Below are 15,407 nucleotides of genomic sequence, written 5' to 3' on the forward strand. Positions count from 1 at the left end.
ACGCCCGCAAGGTAACCCCCTCAGGAGAGAGCTTCTCAAAGGGTGTTATCTAATGCAGGAAGGAGCCGCCGTGGGACCCCAGAAGGAGGAGGATCGGGGGCCACTCTGTGCAAAAACGAACTGTACAGTAGAGGCAAGTATGACATTTTTTTTGTTTTAAATAAAACGGGAACCTTTAGTGTCACTTTAAAGCGATTTTCCACAAAAAAAATGGAACTTCCGCTTTAAGCACTCCTAGGCCCCTTACATGCCACATTTGGCATATCATTTTTTAGAGGGGGGGGGGGGCATCCCCTCTCCTTACATTAGATGTCAAGAGCCATGCCACCAACAGAAGTTGAGTTCCCCACTCTCCCTTACATCACAGTGCATCCCCCTTACCTTATGCTGCTGCTGGGAAGAAGCTGGATGCATTGCTTGAAAGCAAGGGTCTGGAGGAGGACCAGAGGAGGGCTGGAGCTCTCCGCTAGCTGAAGAGATGCGAGGGCCACATGAAATGGCATGGAGGGCCGCATTCGGCCCGCGGTCCTTGTGTTTGACACCTGTGCTCTAGGCGATCTCCTGGGACACGTTACAGGTCCCAGATCGCCTGTCCATTCGGGAAGCGCATCGCGACTCGTGCATGTGCAGTGTGTGCCCAGCCGTGAAGCCGAAAGCTGTCACGGCCGAGTGCCCAGAATGTGAATTGAGAAGCCGAGGAGAGGAGCGACGCTCCGTGCGGCAGAATCGCTGGACCGTGGAACAGGTACGTGTCTTTATTAAAAGTCAGCAGCTATACTTTTTGTAGCTGCTGACTTTTAAACATAAAAGAGGCTGGAACTCCGCTTTAACATAAAATTAGAACTTTCTTACTTACACATGCAAACCAAATAAGGCGTGGGAAATCAAACGTTCATATTTTAAGTAATGCTAGACATACGATCACCGTACTACAATATAAACCATTTTATTGAACACAAAAGTCTCCATCATTTAACCTGAACAGAGCTAAACACTTTATGGTGCAAGTAGGCCAGCTTTTCTGATCGCGTACAATTAACAAGAGGAAACCATTCCCAAAAGGGAACTTCGACCACTACGTATCCCAGCTTACGCAGCTGACGTCTTTTCAAAGCGTGGAGCCCCAAAAGTTGTTTGGAACCGTAGCGGTACTGATTGCGGTTGGTAACCTGGATAGCCAACTTGGTAACCTCAGATTGGCTAGGTGGATCTTCATTCTTCTCCTCTGGACAGTTCATCGACAAGTCCTCAACAATGTTGGGATTCACGACGTCACTATTCTTTGAGCTGGCATTTGTTAACTTACTTATGAGGTCATCACTGATTTTAACATGACGGTATTTAATGAAAGTTTGGTCAAGCTCCTCAATAACAGAATTAATAGCAACAGGCTTTCTATTCACATCCAAGTGGACTTCAAAATCTTTGGATCTTGTATGAGGCAAAATCATATGTTCCTTTACATACTGCTGTCCACCCAAAACTATCGGCAACAACATTCCAGCTTCAATCACTTCTTCTCTTGTGTAAATTTCAAGGGTGGAAAGTTCCACAAGCATGTCCGTCATTTCTTTGCGAAATTCTGATGAGATGGCATTACCAGTGTATTGAGGGCATTCTATTTCCACAGTAACAGCAATAGTAAAGAGGTCCTTTTTAAGTTCGGACATACTTAGCTTATTTGACTGCATGACAAAATTCTTATTCAAGGCGAAATCGATCAGATGGAGTGGAAATTGTTGACAGAAGGCAAGCCCCAACAAGCAAGTAAGGAAGTGCTCAGGAAATCTTTCAAATTCCTCCAGATTTCTATGGATTTGGTTGATAAAAACAGAGTAGAAGACGTCGGAATTAGGTGGTTCATATTTGAGGACACCAAAAGACCACAAGAACTTGGCAAGGTCTTTGCTCCTGCAGTAAGAAACCCTGTCGGGGATAGCCAAGGCTACAGCATCCATGAGGTCCTCATTAAGTATGTGCATTGAAGCAAAGGTCAAGACATAGTGCATGATCCCCTGCATTGTCATTTCCGGCACGCGTTTAGAGGCATCTTTTCCAACTTGATTAAAAAACTTGATATGGCCTACACGGGTGAAACGGAACATTTTAAGCACACTCACTAAGGCGTAATTGCTCATTTGCTCTAAATTTTCTATCAAGATATCGCCAAATCGATTCATGAGGTGTTCTGATAATCCATTGCCAGTTTTAAAAAACCCAAGACAGACCGTACCGATTTCTTCGATGTTAAGGGATGTTATATATTTCAGAACCATTGCCTCAATTTTCTCTAGTAATTCCTGTGGCGCCTGCCTCCCCTCACCGACAACATATATCAACTGCATTAACTGGGGCAAGCTTAAGTCCAAACAACGTAGCTGCATACAGCTGTACATGATGTCCAAGAACTTTGGCACGCTAAAACTCATATACCTAAAACTATCTGCCACGATTAACAACTCATTGGTAGATAAAGTCCATACCCTAAGACAAACCTCTTGCTCGAATTTTTTTAGCATGGAGGGGCTTGTGTACATTTCAAAACGTACAAGAGCACCAAGAATCCTGACGATTTCTGAGTTTGTGTACAAGCGAAGGTTTGAAATGCTGCAGTTGCAGAGCATATCCAATTGTGCGTTTGTTTTAATAGATCTCAGTTTTACTTTAGGTAAATAACTAAGTTTTTCGAAGAATTCTGAAACTTCACTGGCTGTGAGGCCATCAGTAACTCTTTTCAGAATGCCCTCAGCTTCCTCAGTGGAGGTTTCCATAAGACACTTGGAGTTGTAGCACATCGATTTGTATTCTGGTCTATGCTGCTGAAAAGCCCTGGGATCTTGCTTAGTATTATACGTTTCTAAAGCCTCATACAAACTGCTCTTATGAGGTTTTTGAGATCTAGGTGTCTCTCTGTGATCTAGGTTCAAGTTTATCTTTTTATTTTTGAGTAAAAACCGCGGGCTAGTAGCATACTTCTTTTTTGGTGGTACAGAAACGCGTTCTTGGTAATCATCGAAGGAATAAACTTCATTTTCGTCATAGTCAGTTACTTGAGCGGCATATGTAGTAGCTTCATTAGTATCTGGAGACTCCCGATGACCCTTCTCCTTTCGGTTAGCATCGCTGGTCGAATGAAAAAGGTAACTTCTTCCAAGTTGAACAGGAGATTTACTCCATGCCCATTTAGATGTTGAGACGGCAGGCGCCTGGAAAACCACTCTTTGTAATCTTCGGTAGAAGACAGCAGCCATGAATCCCACGGGGTCACCTTCGATTACTGAAAAAGGGCAGATGAAGAATGCAGATGAGTGTCCGCCATGAATAAAAATTAATGTAGTCTTTATCGTAAAAAAAAAAAAAAAATACAAGTCTGAAAGATCTTGCTTGTCAAGAGTTATAATCCACAAACTCTATGGTAAGAAGTATTTAGATATTGGTATTGTTCGGATTTAAAAGCATTTCAGAAACTTGTCAGAGAGGACAAATATGGAAGATGGTGAACAGAGGCGTCCATTGAAAGTCTCCAATAAAGCTCAGTTTGGTTATACACCATAATTTTCATGTTATCTTGTTTCAAAACAATATATATATATATATATATATATATATATATATATATATTATATATATAAATATATATAAATATCAGACTCAGAGTCAAGTATTATCAAGTATTTTTAAAAGACATCAGCAATGACAGATGGTGAAAACCTCCCCAACTCTATCCAATAGTAATACAAATTGGTAGGCCTGATTTAATGTCAAGGTGGATATAAATCAATGTTTTTTTATTTTTCAACTAAAAAAAAAAAAATTCAGGATTTTTGATTTGTATCAAATATAATCTTAAAGCGGTGGTTCCCCTAAAAATAAACTTTTAACATTGCTTTTCCCAAATTAATTACGATTAGAATCGGCTGGTTTTATTAAAAAAAAAAACGTCCGTACATACCGTTTGATATATTCGTTCCCACCGCCACTTATTTTTAGGGGAACCACCGCTTTCATAAAATGCTCTTGGAGTAAAAATCTAAAGATAGTATTCTATTTAGGATACATTAACAATTGAGTTTATTCAGCATGAAATGGAGCTTAGTTGTGTAGCACGAGGCTGTATATTCTGCAATATTTCCATTTTTGTAGGGCCGGAAAAAACTAATCGATTATGAACTTAAACAGTTACCATTTTCATAAATCTATCAGCCAGTAACATAATGGGGTTAAAGAAAAAAAAATATCCCTTTATACGGTAGTACAAAAAGAGCAAATCACTACGGTAAATATTACTTTCACTGTCCCACAGTAAAAAAAGGTACACCTTACAGTAGCGATTTGCTCTTTTTGTATTCATTTTAGTTTTAACCCCATTATGTTACTACATCTGGTGGTGAGCAGTTGGTATTACAAGTTAAGCATTACAAGTTAAACAGCAATTCGAATGTACCGTATTTATCGGCGTATACCGCGCACTATTTTGCCCTGAAAATCAGGGCAAAATCGTGGGTGCGCGATATACGCCGATACGCGCTTTCCCGCCACGAGTTTGAATACTGCGCCGGCATATACCGAGCGCAGTACACTCGTGAATCTTCGGGCAGTCTCGGCGCCTCTCGCACTGACGTCCTGTACGTACAGGACGTCAGCGCGACAGTTGCCGAGCCTGCCCGAAGATTCACGAGTGTACTGCGCTCGGTATATGCCGGCGCGGTATTCAAACTCGTGGCGGGAAGGACGCGAGGACGCCGCAGAAGGACGCCGAAGAGGACACCGGACCCGCCGCAGAAGGACGCCGGACCCGCCGCAGAAGGACGCCGGACCCGCCGCAGAAGGACGCCGGACCCGACGAGGCCGCCGCGCAAGACACCAAAACTGCAAGTACAAAAAAACTTTTCCCACAGGATTGGGGGCCACTTTAGGGGTGCGCGGTATACGCGGGAGCGCGTTATACCGCGATAAATACGGTAATTTTTCACTATTTTCACTGCCATCTTCTTCCCTCTAATTAGAACCCCCAAACATTTATATATATTTTTTATCCTAACACCCTAGAGAATAAAATGGCGATCGTTGCAATACTTTCTGTCATGCCGTATTTGCGCAGCGGTCTTACAAGTGCACTTTTTTTGGGAAAAAATTACACTTTTTTTAATTAAAAAATAAAACAGTAAAGTTATCCCCATTTTTTTTTATATTATGAAAGATAATGTTACGCAGAGTAAATTCATACCCAACATGTCACGCTTCAAAATTGCGTCCGCTCGTGGAATGCCGACAAACCTTTACCCTTTAAAATCTTCATAGGCGACGTTTAAAAAAATCTACAGGTTGCATGTTTTGAGTTACAGAGGAGGTCTAGGGCTAGAATTATTGCTCTCGCTCTACCAATAGCGGTGATACCTCACATGTGTGGTTTGAACACCGTTTACATATGCGGGCGCTGCTCACGTATGTGTTCGCTTCTGCGCGCAAGCTCGACGGGAAGGGGCGCGTTTTCTGGCTCCTAACTTTTTTAGCTGGCTCTTAGATTCCAAGCAAATTTGTCAACCCCTGCCTCAGGCCTGGGTCACACTTCTGTTTTTTGGTGCTTTTTGCAGAAACTCACTACAGTTCATTTACATGGTTTCCTATCATGGTTCACATCCATGCTTTTTTCACCTGCTGCGTATTTGGAAAGGGCAAGGACTTTTTAATGCAAAAACGGTTCTATTTTTTTTTTTTGTTCAATAGACTTCAATGGAGAAGCTGCAGAAAAGCATGTAATGCATTTTTGCCACAATTTGTGTTTTTTAATCTGCCCAACAACAAATTGTCCAAAAAAAACAAACAAAAAAAAAGTAAGCAGCAGGCATCTACACACATGGTAGGCAGGACATCTGAGTCGCCCTGGAGAGGGTGAGGAGCCGGAAGGACATGGGGCCGCCCCTGGTCAGTAAGCCCTTGGCCGGGGAAACGTGTTTTAGGCAGCGCAAAGGGGGCCATTCCATTGACAGATCGGCGGCAGCTGCCAGGAGTCCTGACACCCCCCCACGGGATGGACTGCTTCCCTGTTGGTAGCACAGTCCCACGCTACAGCAAACGGCCGGGGAGCGCGTGTGTGTGTGTCAGGACTCGGGGGACAGAGAACTCTGCGTACCCCCTGCCCGTGGTGCACGTACACCAGCCGAGGCCCTAGAGAATAAAATGGCGAGTGTTGTTTTTTTTTTTAAACGCACTTTAACCACTTAAGCCCTGGACCTTTAGGCAGCTAAATGCCAAGGCCAGGTTTTGCGATTCGGCACTGCGTCGCTTTAACAGACAATTGCGCGGTCGTGCGATGTGGCTCCAAACAAAATTGACGTCCTTTTTTTCCCACAAATAGAGCTTTTTTTTGGTGGTATTTGATCACCTCTGCGGTTTTTATTTTTTGCGCTATAAACAAAAATAGAGCGACAATTTTGAAAAAAATGCAATATTTTTTACTTTTTGCTATAATAAATATCCCCCAAAAACATATATACATTTTTTTTCCTCAGTTTAGGCCGATACGTATTCTTCTACCTATTTTTGGTTAAAAAATCGCAATAAGTGTTTATCGATTGGTTTGCGCAAAATTTATAGCGTTTACAAAATAGGGGATAGTTTTATTGCATTTTAATTTTTTTTTTTTTTTTTACTACTAATGGTGGCGATCAGCGATTTTTTTTGTGACTGCAAAACAATCTTGACAAATTTTGACAAATTTTTGGGACCATTGTCATTTTCACAGCAAAAAATGCATTTAAATTGCATTGTTTATTGTGAAAATGACAGTTGCAGTTTGGGAGTTAACCACAGGGGGCGCTCAAGGAGTTATGCTTCACCTAGTGTGTGTTTACAACTGTAGGGGGGTGTGGCTGTAGGTCTGACGTCATCGATTGTGTCTCCCTATAAAAGGGATGACAAGATCGATACGCCGCCACAGTGAAGCACGGGGAAGCCGTGTTTACATACGGCTCTCCCCGTTCTTCAGCTCCGGGGAACGATCGCGAGGGGGCGGCTAGAAACGAATAGCCGCGCCCTCGTCCCGGATTGCTCCCTGAGGCTTACCGACCGCCGCATGTACCGGGGGGGGGGGGTCCCGATCGGACCCCCGACCCGCGCAAAGGCAGCGACGTGCGGGCACATCGTTCTGCCTGTCCGTGCCATTTTGTCGACGTATATGTACATGCGGCGGAATGTGCCTCTTTTTGAGATTTGTTGTTTACCATTTAAAATCATTTGTTTTGCTAGAAAATTACTTAGAACCCCCAAACATTATAATGTGTTTTTTTTTTTTCTAACATCCTAGAGAATAAAATGGCGGTCGTTACAAAATTTTCTGTCACTCCATATTTGCGCAGCGGTCTTACAAGTACACTTTTTTTTTTATATATAAAAAAAAAAAGACAACAGTAAAGTTAACCCAATTTTTTTCTTAACACTGTGAAAAATAATGTTACGCCGAGTAAATTGATATCCATCATGTCACGCTTCAAAGTCGCGCCTGCTCGTGGGATTTGTGACAAACTTTTCCCCTTAAAAAAATCTACATAGGCGACATTTAAAAACTTCTACAGGTTACCAGTTTTGAGTTACAGAGGAGATCTAGGGCTAGAATTGTTGCTCTCACTCTACCAATCGCGGCGATACCTCACATGTGTGGTTTGAACACCATTTTCATATGCGGGCGCTGCTCGCGTATGCACTCGCTTTTGGATGCGAGCTCGGTGGGACAGGGCTCTTTAAGTCCCCCCCCCCACTTTTTTTTTTATTTTTTATTCTGACACTGTCCTTTTAAAAAAAAAATTGCGTCACTTTTATTCCTATCACAAGGAATGTAAACATCCCTTGTAATAGAAAAAAAAAGCATGACAGGACCTCTTAAAAATGAGATCTGGGGGTCAAAAAGACTTCAGATCTCATATTTACACTAAAATGCAATAAAAAAAAAAAAAAAAAAAAACGCAGATCCAAACCGAGGCGTGGTGTACAGTACCGGAACAATGAATGGAACGCAAGCTGCAAGGAGATTGTGGAGAGGCAGAAGCTTCACCTTGATGACGCGTTTCGGGCGTGGCCCTTTGTCAAGTCACAGGTGACCACACTCTCCTCGCAGCTTGCGTTCCATTCGTTATTCCTGTACACCTCGGTTTGGATCTGCGTTCTCCCGAGTGACGTCACACTCAGGCGTCTGGTTCACTGTCCGCAAAGCTTGTGGTGGGCCGTTTCCCACACCTTCCGACAAGCGGTTACACACTTGTGGCTTGCAGCCCGGTCTCCGAGCCATTCGGTACGCTGCATGGCCCACTCTGCAGCCATCCCACCACCCAGCGGGCTGCAGTGACACGCTAGACAAGCGGCCTAACTTCTCACACTGCAGCACTCACCATCTTCCACGGCTTGTATCAGGTATCCATCCAATGTTGGTTCACGCTGTCTGCTCTTTGCCATCCATGAGGCGTGGTTTTCCACCGACTACGCTTTTTACATGTTTATCGTTCTGATCTAAATAAAACGTCCTTTTCTTTTTGTCATTGGCACCATTGGAATCATTTAAAGCCGACTTAGCAGTATTTCGCTCGTATACCCCTTTCACACTGGGACGTTTTTCAGGCGCTTTAGCGTTAAAAGAAGCGACTGTAAAGCGCCTGAAAGAAGCTGCATCTGCAATCCCAATGTGAAAACCCAAGTGCTTTCACACTGAGGCGCTGCGCTGGCAGGGCATCAAAAAAAGTCCTGCAAGCAGCTTCTTTGCAGCGCATTAGGAGCGTTGAATACATCTCTACTAAAGCACCGCTTTTTAACGCCAGAGCACCTGAAAAACACCCCAGTATGAAAGGGGTCTTAGCGGCGCATTACCAGCGTTTTTCGGGCGCTGGCAGTGTGAAAGTGCTCTGAAAGCACTCAGGCTTTCACATTGGGATTGCAGAGTAGGCTTCTTTCAGGCGCTTTACATGCTTATTTTTAATGCCAAAAAGGGCCTGAAAAACGCTAGAAAAACGCCCCAGTGTGAAAGGGGTCTTACTCATAGGAATTTGCAGGTAGCACTTTTCGTAGGATTTAATCGGCTACTTTTAGAGCTACGCGATTAATTGTCAAGAATCGTTATCGCACCGTTGTGATCTTGACAAAGTATTTCCCGATCTTTTGTATGCAGAGAATTCTTTCTGCTCTCAGCCATCAAAAGAAAGGAAGAAAAAAATCAGGGCAATCCACCAAGTATCACAACATTCTTTATCGGTGGAAAGTTAAGTCCAAACATTGTAACAATTTGTCTTTTACATCAAAAGGAATAGACTTCTGTATCTAAATTAGGAAAGTGTAACCACTTAAAGCAGAGCTCCGTTGTAAAAAATAAATAAAAATATATTTAAAGCCAGCAGCTACAAATACTGCAGCTGCTGACTTTTAAGATTAGGACACTTACCTGTCCTGGAGTCCAGCGATGTCTGCAGAAGACGAGCAATCACTCGTCTATCTGCTGCCCCCCCCCGCCATCCTCAGTGAGGGAATCAGGAAGTGAAGCTCTGCGGCTTCACTGGCAGATTCCGTATGGCACATGCGCAAGTCGCGCAGCGCCGTCCTCACTGATCCCCGTTGTGTCCTTGGAGCCGAGTGTTTCCCAGAACACAACGAGATGGGAAGTGAGGACTCCCGGAAGTGGGTGCAAATACCTGTCTGACAGGTATCTGCACCCCCCTGAAAGGTGTCAAATGTGACACCGGAGGGGGGAGGGCTCCGATGAGTGGAAGTTCCACTTTAGGGTGGAGCTCTGCTTTAACCACTTAAGCCCCGGACCTTTAGGCAGCTAAATGCCCAGGCCAGGTTTTGTGATTCGGCACAGCGTCGCTTTAACAGACAATTACGCGGTCGTGCGACGTGGCTCCCAAACAAAATTGGCGTCCTTTTTTCCCCACAAATAGAGCTTTCTTTTGGTGGAATTTGATCACCTCTGCGGTTTTTATTTTTTGCTCTATAAAACAAAAATAGAGCGACAATTTTTTTAAAAATGCAATATTTTTAACTTTTTGCTATAATAAATATCCCCCAAAAACATATATAAAACAATTTTTTTACCTCAGTTTAGGCCGATATGTATTCTTCTACCTATTTTTGGTTAAAAAAAAACGCAATGAGCGTTTATCGATTGGTTTGCGCAAAATTTATAGCGTTTACAAAATAGGGGATAGTTTTATTGCATTTTTATTAATTTTTTTTTTTTTTTTTACTACTAATGGCGGCGATCAACGATTTTTTTCATGACTGCGACATTAAGGCGGACACTTCGGACAATTTTGACACATTTTTGGGACCATTGTAATTTTCACAGCAAAAAATGCATTTAAATTGCATTGTTTATTGTGAAAATGACAGTTGCAGTTTGGGAGTTAACCACAGGGGGCGCTGTAGGAGTTAGGGTTCACCTAGTGTGTGTTTACAACTGTAGGGGGGTGTGGCTGTAGGTCTGACGTCATCGATCGAGTCTCCCTATAAAAGAGAGGACACGATCGATGCATCGGTGACACGATCGATGCACGGGGAAGCCGTGTTTACATACGGCTCTCCCGGTTCTTCAGCTCCGGGGAGCGATCTCGGGGGGGTGGCTAGAAACCGCACCCTCGTCCCGGATCGCTCCCCGCGGGTTTCCGACTGCCGCATGTACCGGGTGGGGGTCCTGATCGGACCCCCGACCCGCGGAAAGGCGGGGACGTACATGTACGCCCATATGCCTGTACGTGCCATTCTGTGGACGTACATATAGATGCGGCGGTCGGGAACCGGTTAAACACTAAACCTTTCTCTGACCGTTGTTTTCAAGCTAAAAAAAATGTTTTTTTTTAATTTAGTTATATAACATTTTTTTATTGTTATTATTTAGCAAAGACCCTATTGAATAGAATGGTGGTTGTTGCAATATTTTATGTCACACTGTATTTGCACAGCGGTCTTTCAAATGCAATTTTTGGGGAAAAAATTACTTTAATGAATTAAAAATACTAACCACTAAAGTTAGCCCAATTTTTTTTGTATCATGTGAAAGATTTTACGTCACGAGAATCGTGATCTTTATTCTAAGCCAGGGCTCGACAAATCCCGGGCGCCAGGTCGCCATGGCGACTAGAAATAGGGTCCTGGCGACTAGGCTTGAAAGGGGGGGCAAAAAAAAATATATATATTTTTTTGTGAGCTGGCGCCATCTGGTGGTGAGCCGTTGGTATTACAAGTTATTACCACCAGATGTGTAAGCTGGTGCCATCTGGTGGTGGCCGTTGGTATTACAAGTTAAGCATTACAAGTTAAACAGCAATTCTATTGTAATTTTTCACTATTTTCACTGCCATCTTCTTCCCTCTAATTAGAACCCCCAAACATTATATATATTTTTTATCCCAACACCCTAGAGAATAAAATGGCGATCGTTGCAATACTTTCTGTCACGCCGTATTTGCGCAGCGGTCTTACAAGCGCACTTTTTTGGGAAAAAATAACACTTTTTTTAATTAAAAAATAAGACAACAGTAAAGTTATCCCCATTTTTTTTATATTATGAAAGATAATGTTACGCCGAGTAAATTAATACCCAACATGTCACGCTTCAAAATTGTGTCCGCTCGTGGAATGGCGACAAACTTTTACCCTTTAAAATCTCCATAAGCGACGTTTAAAAAAATTCTACAGGTTGCATGTTTTGAGTTACAGAGGAGGTCTAGGGCTAGAATTATTGCTCTCGCTCTACCAATCGCGGCGATACCTCACATGTGTGGTTTGAACACCGTTTACATATGCGATCGCTGCTCACGTATGTGTTCGCTTCTGTGCGCAAGCTCGTCGGGACGGGGCGCGTTTTCTGGCTCCTAACTTTTTTAGCTGGCTCCTAGATTCCAAGCAAATTTGTCAACCCCTGTTCTAAGCAAAAAAGTGATTCTCATCTTGGCCAGAATCGTGCAGCTCTAGCTGCTTTAAGAATATGGATATGCCTATAGCAACAGGCGCAGCGTGCAAAAGAAAAAAAAAAGCCGTTGCCCACAGCAACATGCCCAGCATACAAAAACCACAGCAAAAGTCGCAGCGTACAAAAAGATGGCGTTGCCCACAGCGACAGGCACGGCGTACAAAAGAGATGGCATTGCCCACAGCGACAGGCGCGCCGTACAAAAGAGATGGCGTTGCCCACAGCGATCAAAAACAAAAAACTGAACAGTAAACATTTTTTTTTTTTTGTATAATGTAAAAGATTTTACACAACGTGAGATTCGTGATCTTTATTATAAAAGCAAAAATATTGTGATTCTCATCTTGGCCAGAATCGTGCAGCTCTAGTTGCTTTAAAGGGGTGTTCCACTCATGTTTTATGTTTATTAAAAGTCAGCAGCTACAAAAAGTGTAGCTGCTGGCTTTTAATAAACATACACTTACCTGCTCCACGTTCCAACTACGCACTGGCCGGGGCTCTGCTCCTCCCCCCGCGCCGGCCGGCGTCTTCATTCTAAGTGTGGGCTCCCAGCCCAGGCGATCGCCTACAGGGAGGGGCTGCCAAAAGGCGATATGACTATAGTAACAGGCGCAGCGTACAAAAGAGACGGTGTTGCCCACAGCGACAGGCTCAGCGTACAAAAGAGACGGCGTTGCCCACAGCGACAGGCGCAGCGTATAAAAAAAAGACGGTGTTGCCCACAGCGACAGGAGCGGTGCCCAAAAGAGACAACGTTGCCCAGAGCAACAGGCTCAGCGTACAAAAGAGACGCCGTTAGCGACAGGCGCAGCGCCCAAAAGTGACGCCGCTGCCCACAGCGACAGGCGCAGCACCCAAAAGAGACGCCGCTGCCCACATCGACAGGCGCAGCACCCAAAAGAGACGCCGCTGCCCACATCGACAGGCGCAGCACCCAAAAGAGACGCCGCTGCCCACATCGACAGGCGCAGCACCCAAAAGAGACACCGCTGCCCACATCGACAGGCGCAGCACCCAAAAGAGACGCCGCTGCCCACATCGACAGGCGCAGCACCCAAAAGAGACGCCGCTGCCCACATCGACAGGCGCAGCACCCAAAAGAGACGCCGCTGCCCACAGCGACAGGCGCAGCTCCCAAAAGAGACGCCGCTGCCCACAGCGACAGGCGCAGCTCCCAAAAGAGACGCCGTTGCCCACAGCGACAGGCGCAGCGCCCAAAAGAGACGCCGTTGCCCACAGCGACAGGCGCAGCGCCCAAAAGAGACGCCGTTGCCCACAGGAGCAGTGTAGCCCACAGCGACCACCTGGCCTCCCCAATTAATTTTTCTTGTACTGTATTTTGTTTTTTAAAACGGCTTCTCTGAGCATTTTCTCCTCCAGCACACGCCCCATTCGTCACACCCAGCAGGTAAATGAGCCCCCAGTGTATGTCAGTGCACCACCCACCTACAGAGGACATGGAAGGACCCAAGGTAGGCTGCCCCATGCTATAATATTCACAGAGAGACCCACACCGTGCCCTCCCCCGGTCACATAGGGCACTCACACGTACCAGACACCGGGAACACACACTCCGTTCTTCCCCCTGTCACCGCGGCTCCATGCACTGAGGAAAGACGCAATCCTTCGGCGCACGCTGATGACGTCAACGATCTCCCCATAAGCGCCGCAGCCGCTGCTGGCCGGGGGGGCGTGGCCGCTCCGAAGTAGGCTGCCGCCAGTAAGTGGGCGGAGCCAAGATTACAGTCGCAGGCCCGAGTGTCTTTGCCAGAGAGTGGGCGGAGTCAGCAGAGAGCTGATGAAATGAGTTGGTTTTGGGTGTTATTCAGCATGCCTTGCAATCAAATTAAAGAGAGCTGAGAGCACAAAACCTTTCTTTTCAGCAGTATGTTTTATCATAAAGCATATCCATATAACCTTGTCATACATTGCGGCGCAGATTTGTGGGATATTGTTGCATGATCATGGCTGAGGCCTGTGGAGTCGACTACAAAACAAAGGGGTGAGGATGGTGGTGACATCATTGACCTAATATAGCCATATTTCATTAATGACATCTTCCAAATATAATGTCACGGGATCCCCTCCCCCTTGTTACGTGGCTGCTGCTGATTGGGCTGGCGACTTGCGGTCACGTGACAACTTCTCGTGGTTTCAAACATCAATAGTTCGCCTTTACCAAAAAAAATAAAAAAAATACACATAAGAGGTGTGTGTGTATAAAAACAAACTGCGCTGTCCTGACTAAAATTAAATTATACTGTAGCACCCTCTACCATAGGTAGGTGCATAGGTGTGCGCAGCCAATTACATTAGGGTGTGCACCCCAAAGCTCAAACCCACATGCGTGTGTGTGTATATATATATATATATATATATATATATATATATATATATATATATATATATATATATGTATATATATGTATATATATATATATATATATAGCAGTAGGGCAATGGACAGTGTCAGTAGTACAGTTGATGGTGTCAGTGGGCAGGGACTGTTGTCAGTAGTTTCTTTTTATTTTTTTTATTATTACTTTTTATTTTATTATTATTATTACTTTTTATTTTTATTAAATTTTTTTATTATTTTATTGTATTATTTTTATTATTATTACTTTTTACAATTTTTATTTTTTATTTTTTTTACAATATTTTTTTACAATACATTTTCATTATTTTCTTTTACAATCTTTTAGGAGCACCATTGGGGGGGGGGGGGGCTTTGGTGAGATTTCAGGGGCCTAAACGGCCCCTGATATTTCATTTTTGAGACAGAGAAAAGGGCTGAGGACAGAGATTCCTGGGTCGCTTTCTCTGCAGCCAAGCAGCAGGGGGAATCTGCCCAGCACAGGGCGATTAGGGTGTGCCTGGGCACACCTTGGTAGGTGCTAGAATCTTTGCTAGGGAAACTGTCATTGCAGGCAAATTTAGGCAGGCCTATGCCCCAGGCTAGGCCTGCTTGTTTTGATCTGGGGGCAGGGAGTGGTTTGTGTAGCAGTGGGTGTGACCACCTGTGCTTTAGTTCTGGGGGGCCTCCCCTGCTTCCAGGGAGAATGATCTGGAAGAGGGGCAGGGCACAGGACTGGAGTGGAGCCCAAAACCAATCCCCAATTGGAATTGGCAGGGGGCAGGCCTCCCATATAAGCTCAGGTCTCAGCCTACTGGGAAGGAGTTGTCGGCTGGGAGACATGGAGAATGGAGCATTAGGCAGCAGCAGGAGCCCCACCCTTATCTGGGGGGGGGGGGCCTAGCGGAAGAGCCTGGGAGAGCTGGGAAGGAGCTCCATCCTTACACGGTCATGGATGGAGTATCCTGGAACAGAGGGGCTGGAGAAGCTGTTGGAACATGTGTCCGGATAAAGTTCTTCATCATGGACCCTGGGCAGGAGAAGGTCTGTGAGTGGAACACAGTGGATTTCTGGATGAGGCATGCCAGAGGAGCTGGGTTC

At 44.7% G+C, this 15,407-nt stretch overlaps 1 protein-coding gene across 1 annotated transcript; it reads right to left on the bottom strand.

Annotated features, from left to right (window-relative positions):
- Nucleotides 1-927: 927 nt before the first annotated feature.
- Nucleotides 928-13,649, bottom strand: FASTKD5 (FAST kinase domains 5). The gene is made up of 2 exons (XM_040335502.1): nucleotides 13,503-13,649; nucleotides 928-3,277 (listed from the first exon to the last, which is right to left on the bottom strand). The coding sequence occupies exons 1-2, from the start codon at nucleotides 13,609-13,611 to the stop codon at nucleotides 969-971; spliced, it is 2,418 nt and encodes an 805-aa protein (XP_040191436.1). The 5' UTR covers nucleotides 13,612-13,649; the 3' UTR covers nucleotides 928-968.
- Nucleotides 13,650-15,407: the final 1,758 nt, after the last annotated feature.

This window comes from Rana temporaria, chromosome 1 (assembly GCF_905171775.1).
Source record: "Rana temporaria chromosome 1, aRanTem1.1, whole genome shotgun sequence".
In the NCBI taxonomy this organism is placed as follows: domain Eukaryota; kingdom Metazoa; phylum Chordata; class Amphibia; order Anura; family Ranidae; genus Rana; species Rana temporaria.

Bases quoted from the DNA above. Each gene is read 5' to 3' on its own strand.
- FASTKD5 (XM_040335502.1), bottom strand. From the start codon at position 13,611: ATGGGGAGATCGTTGACGTCATCAGCGTGCGCCGAAGGATTGCGTCTT. The intron at 3,278-13,502 runs GTACGTGTGAGT...GCCCTTTTTCAG, and splicing joins GTGTGTGTTCCCGGTGTCTG to TAATCGAAGGTGACCCCGTG.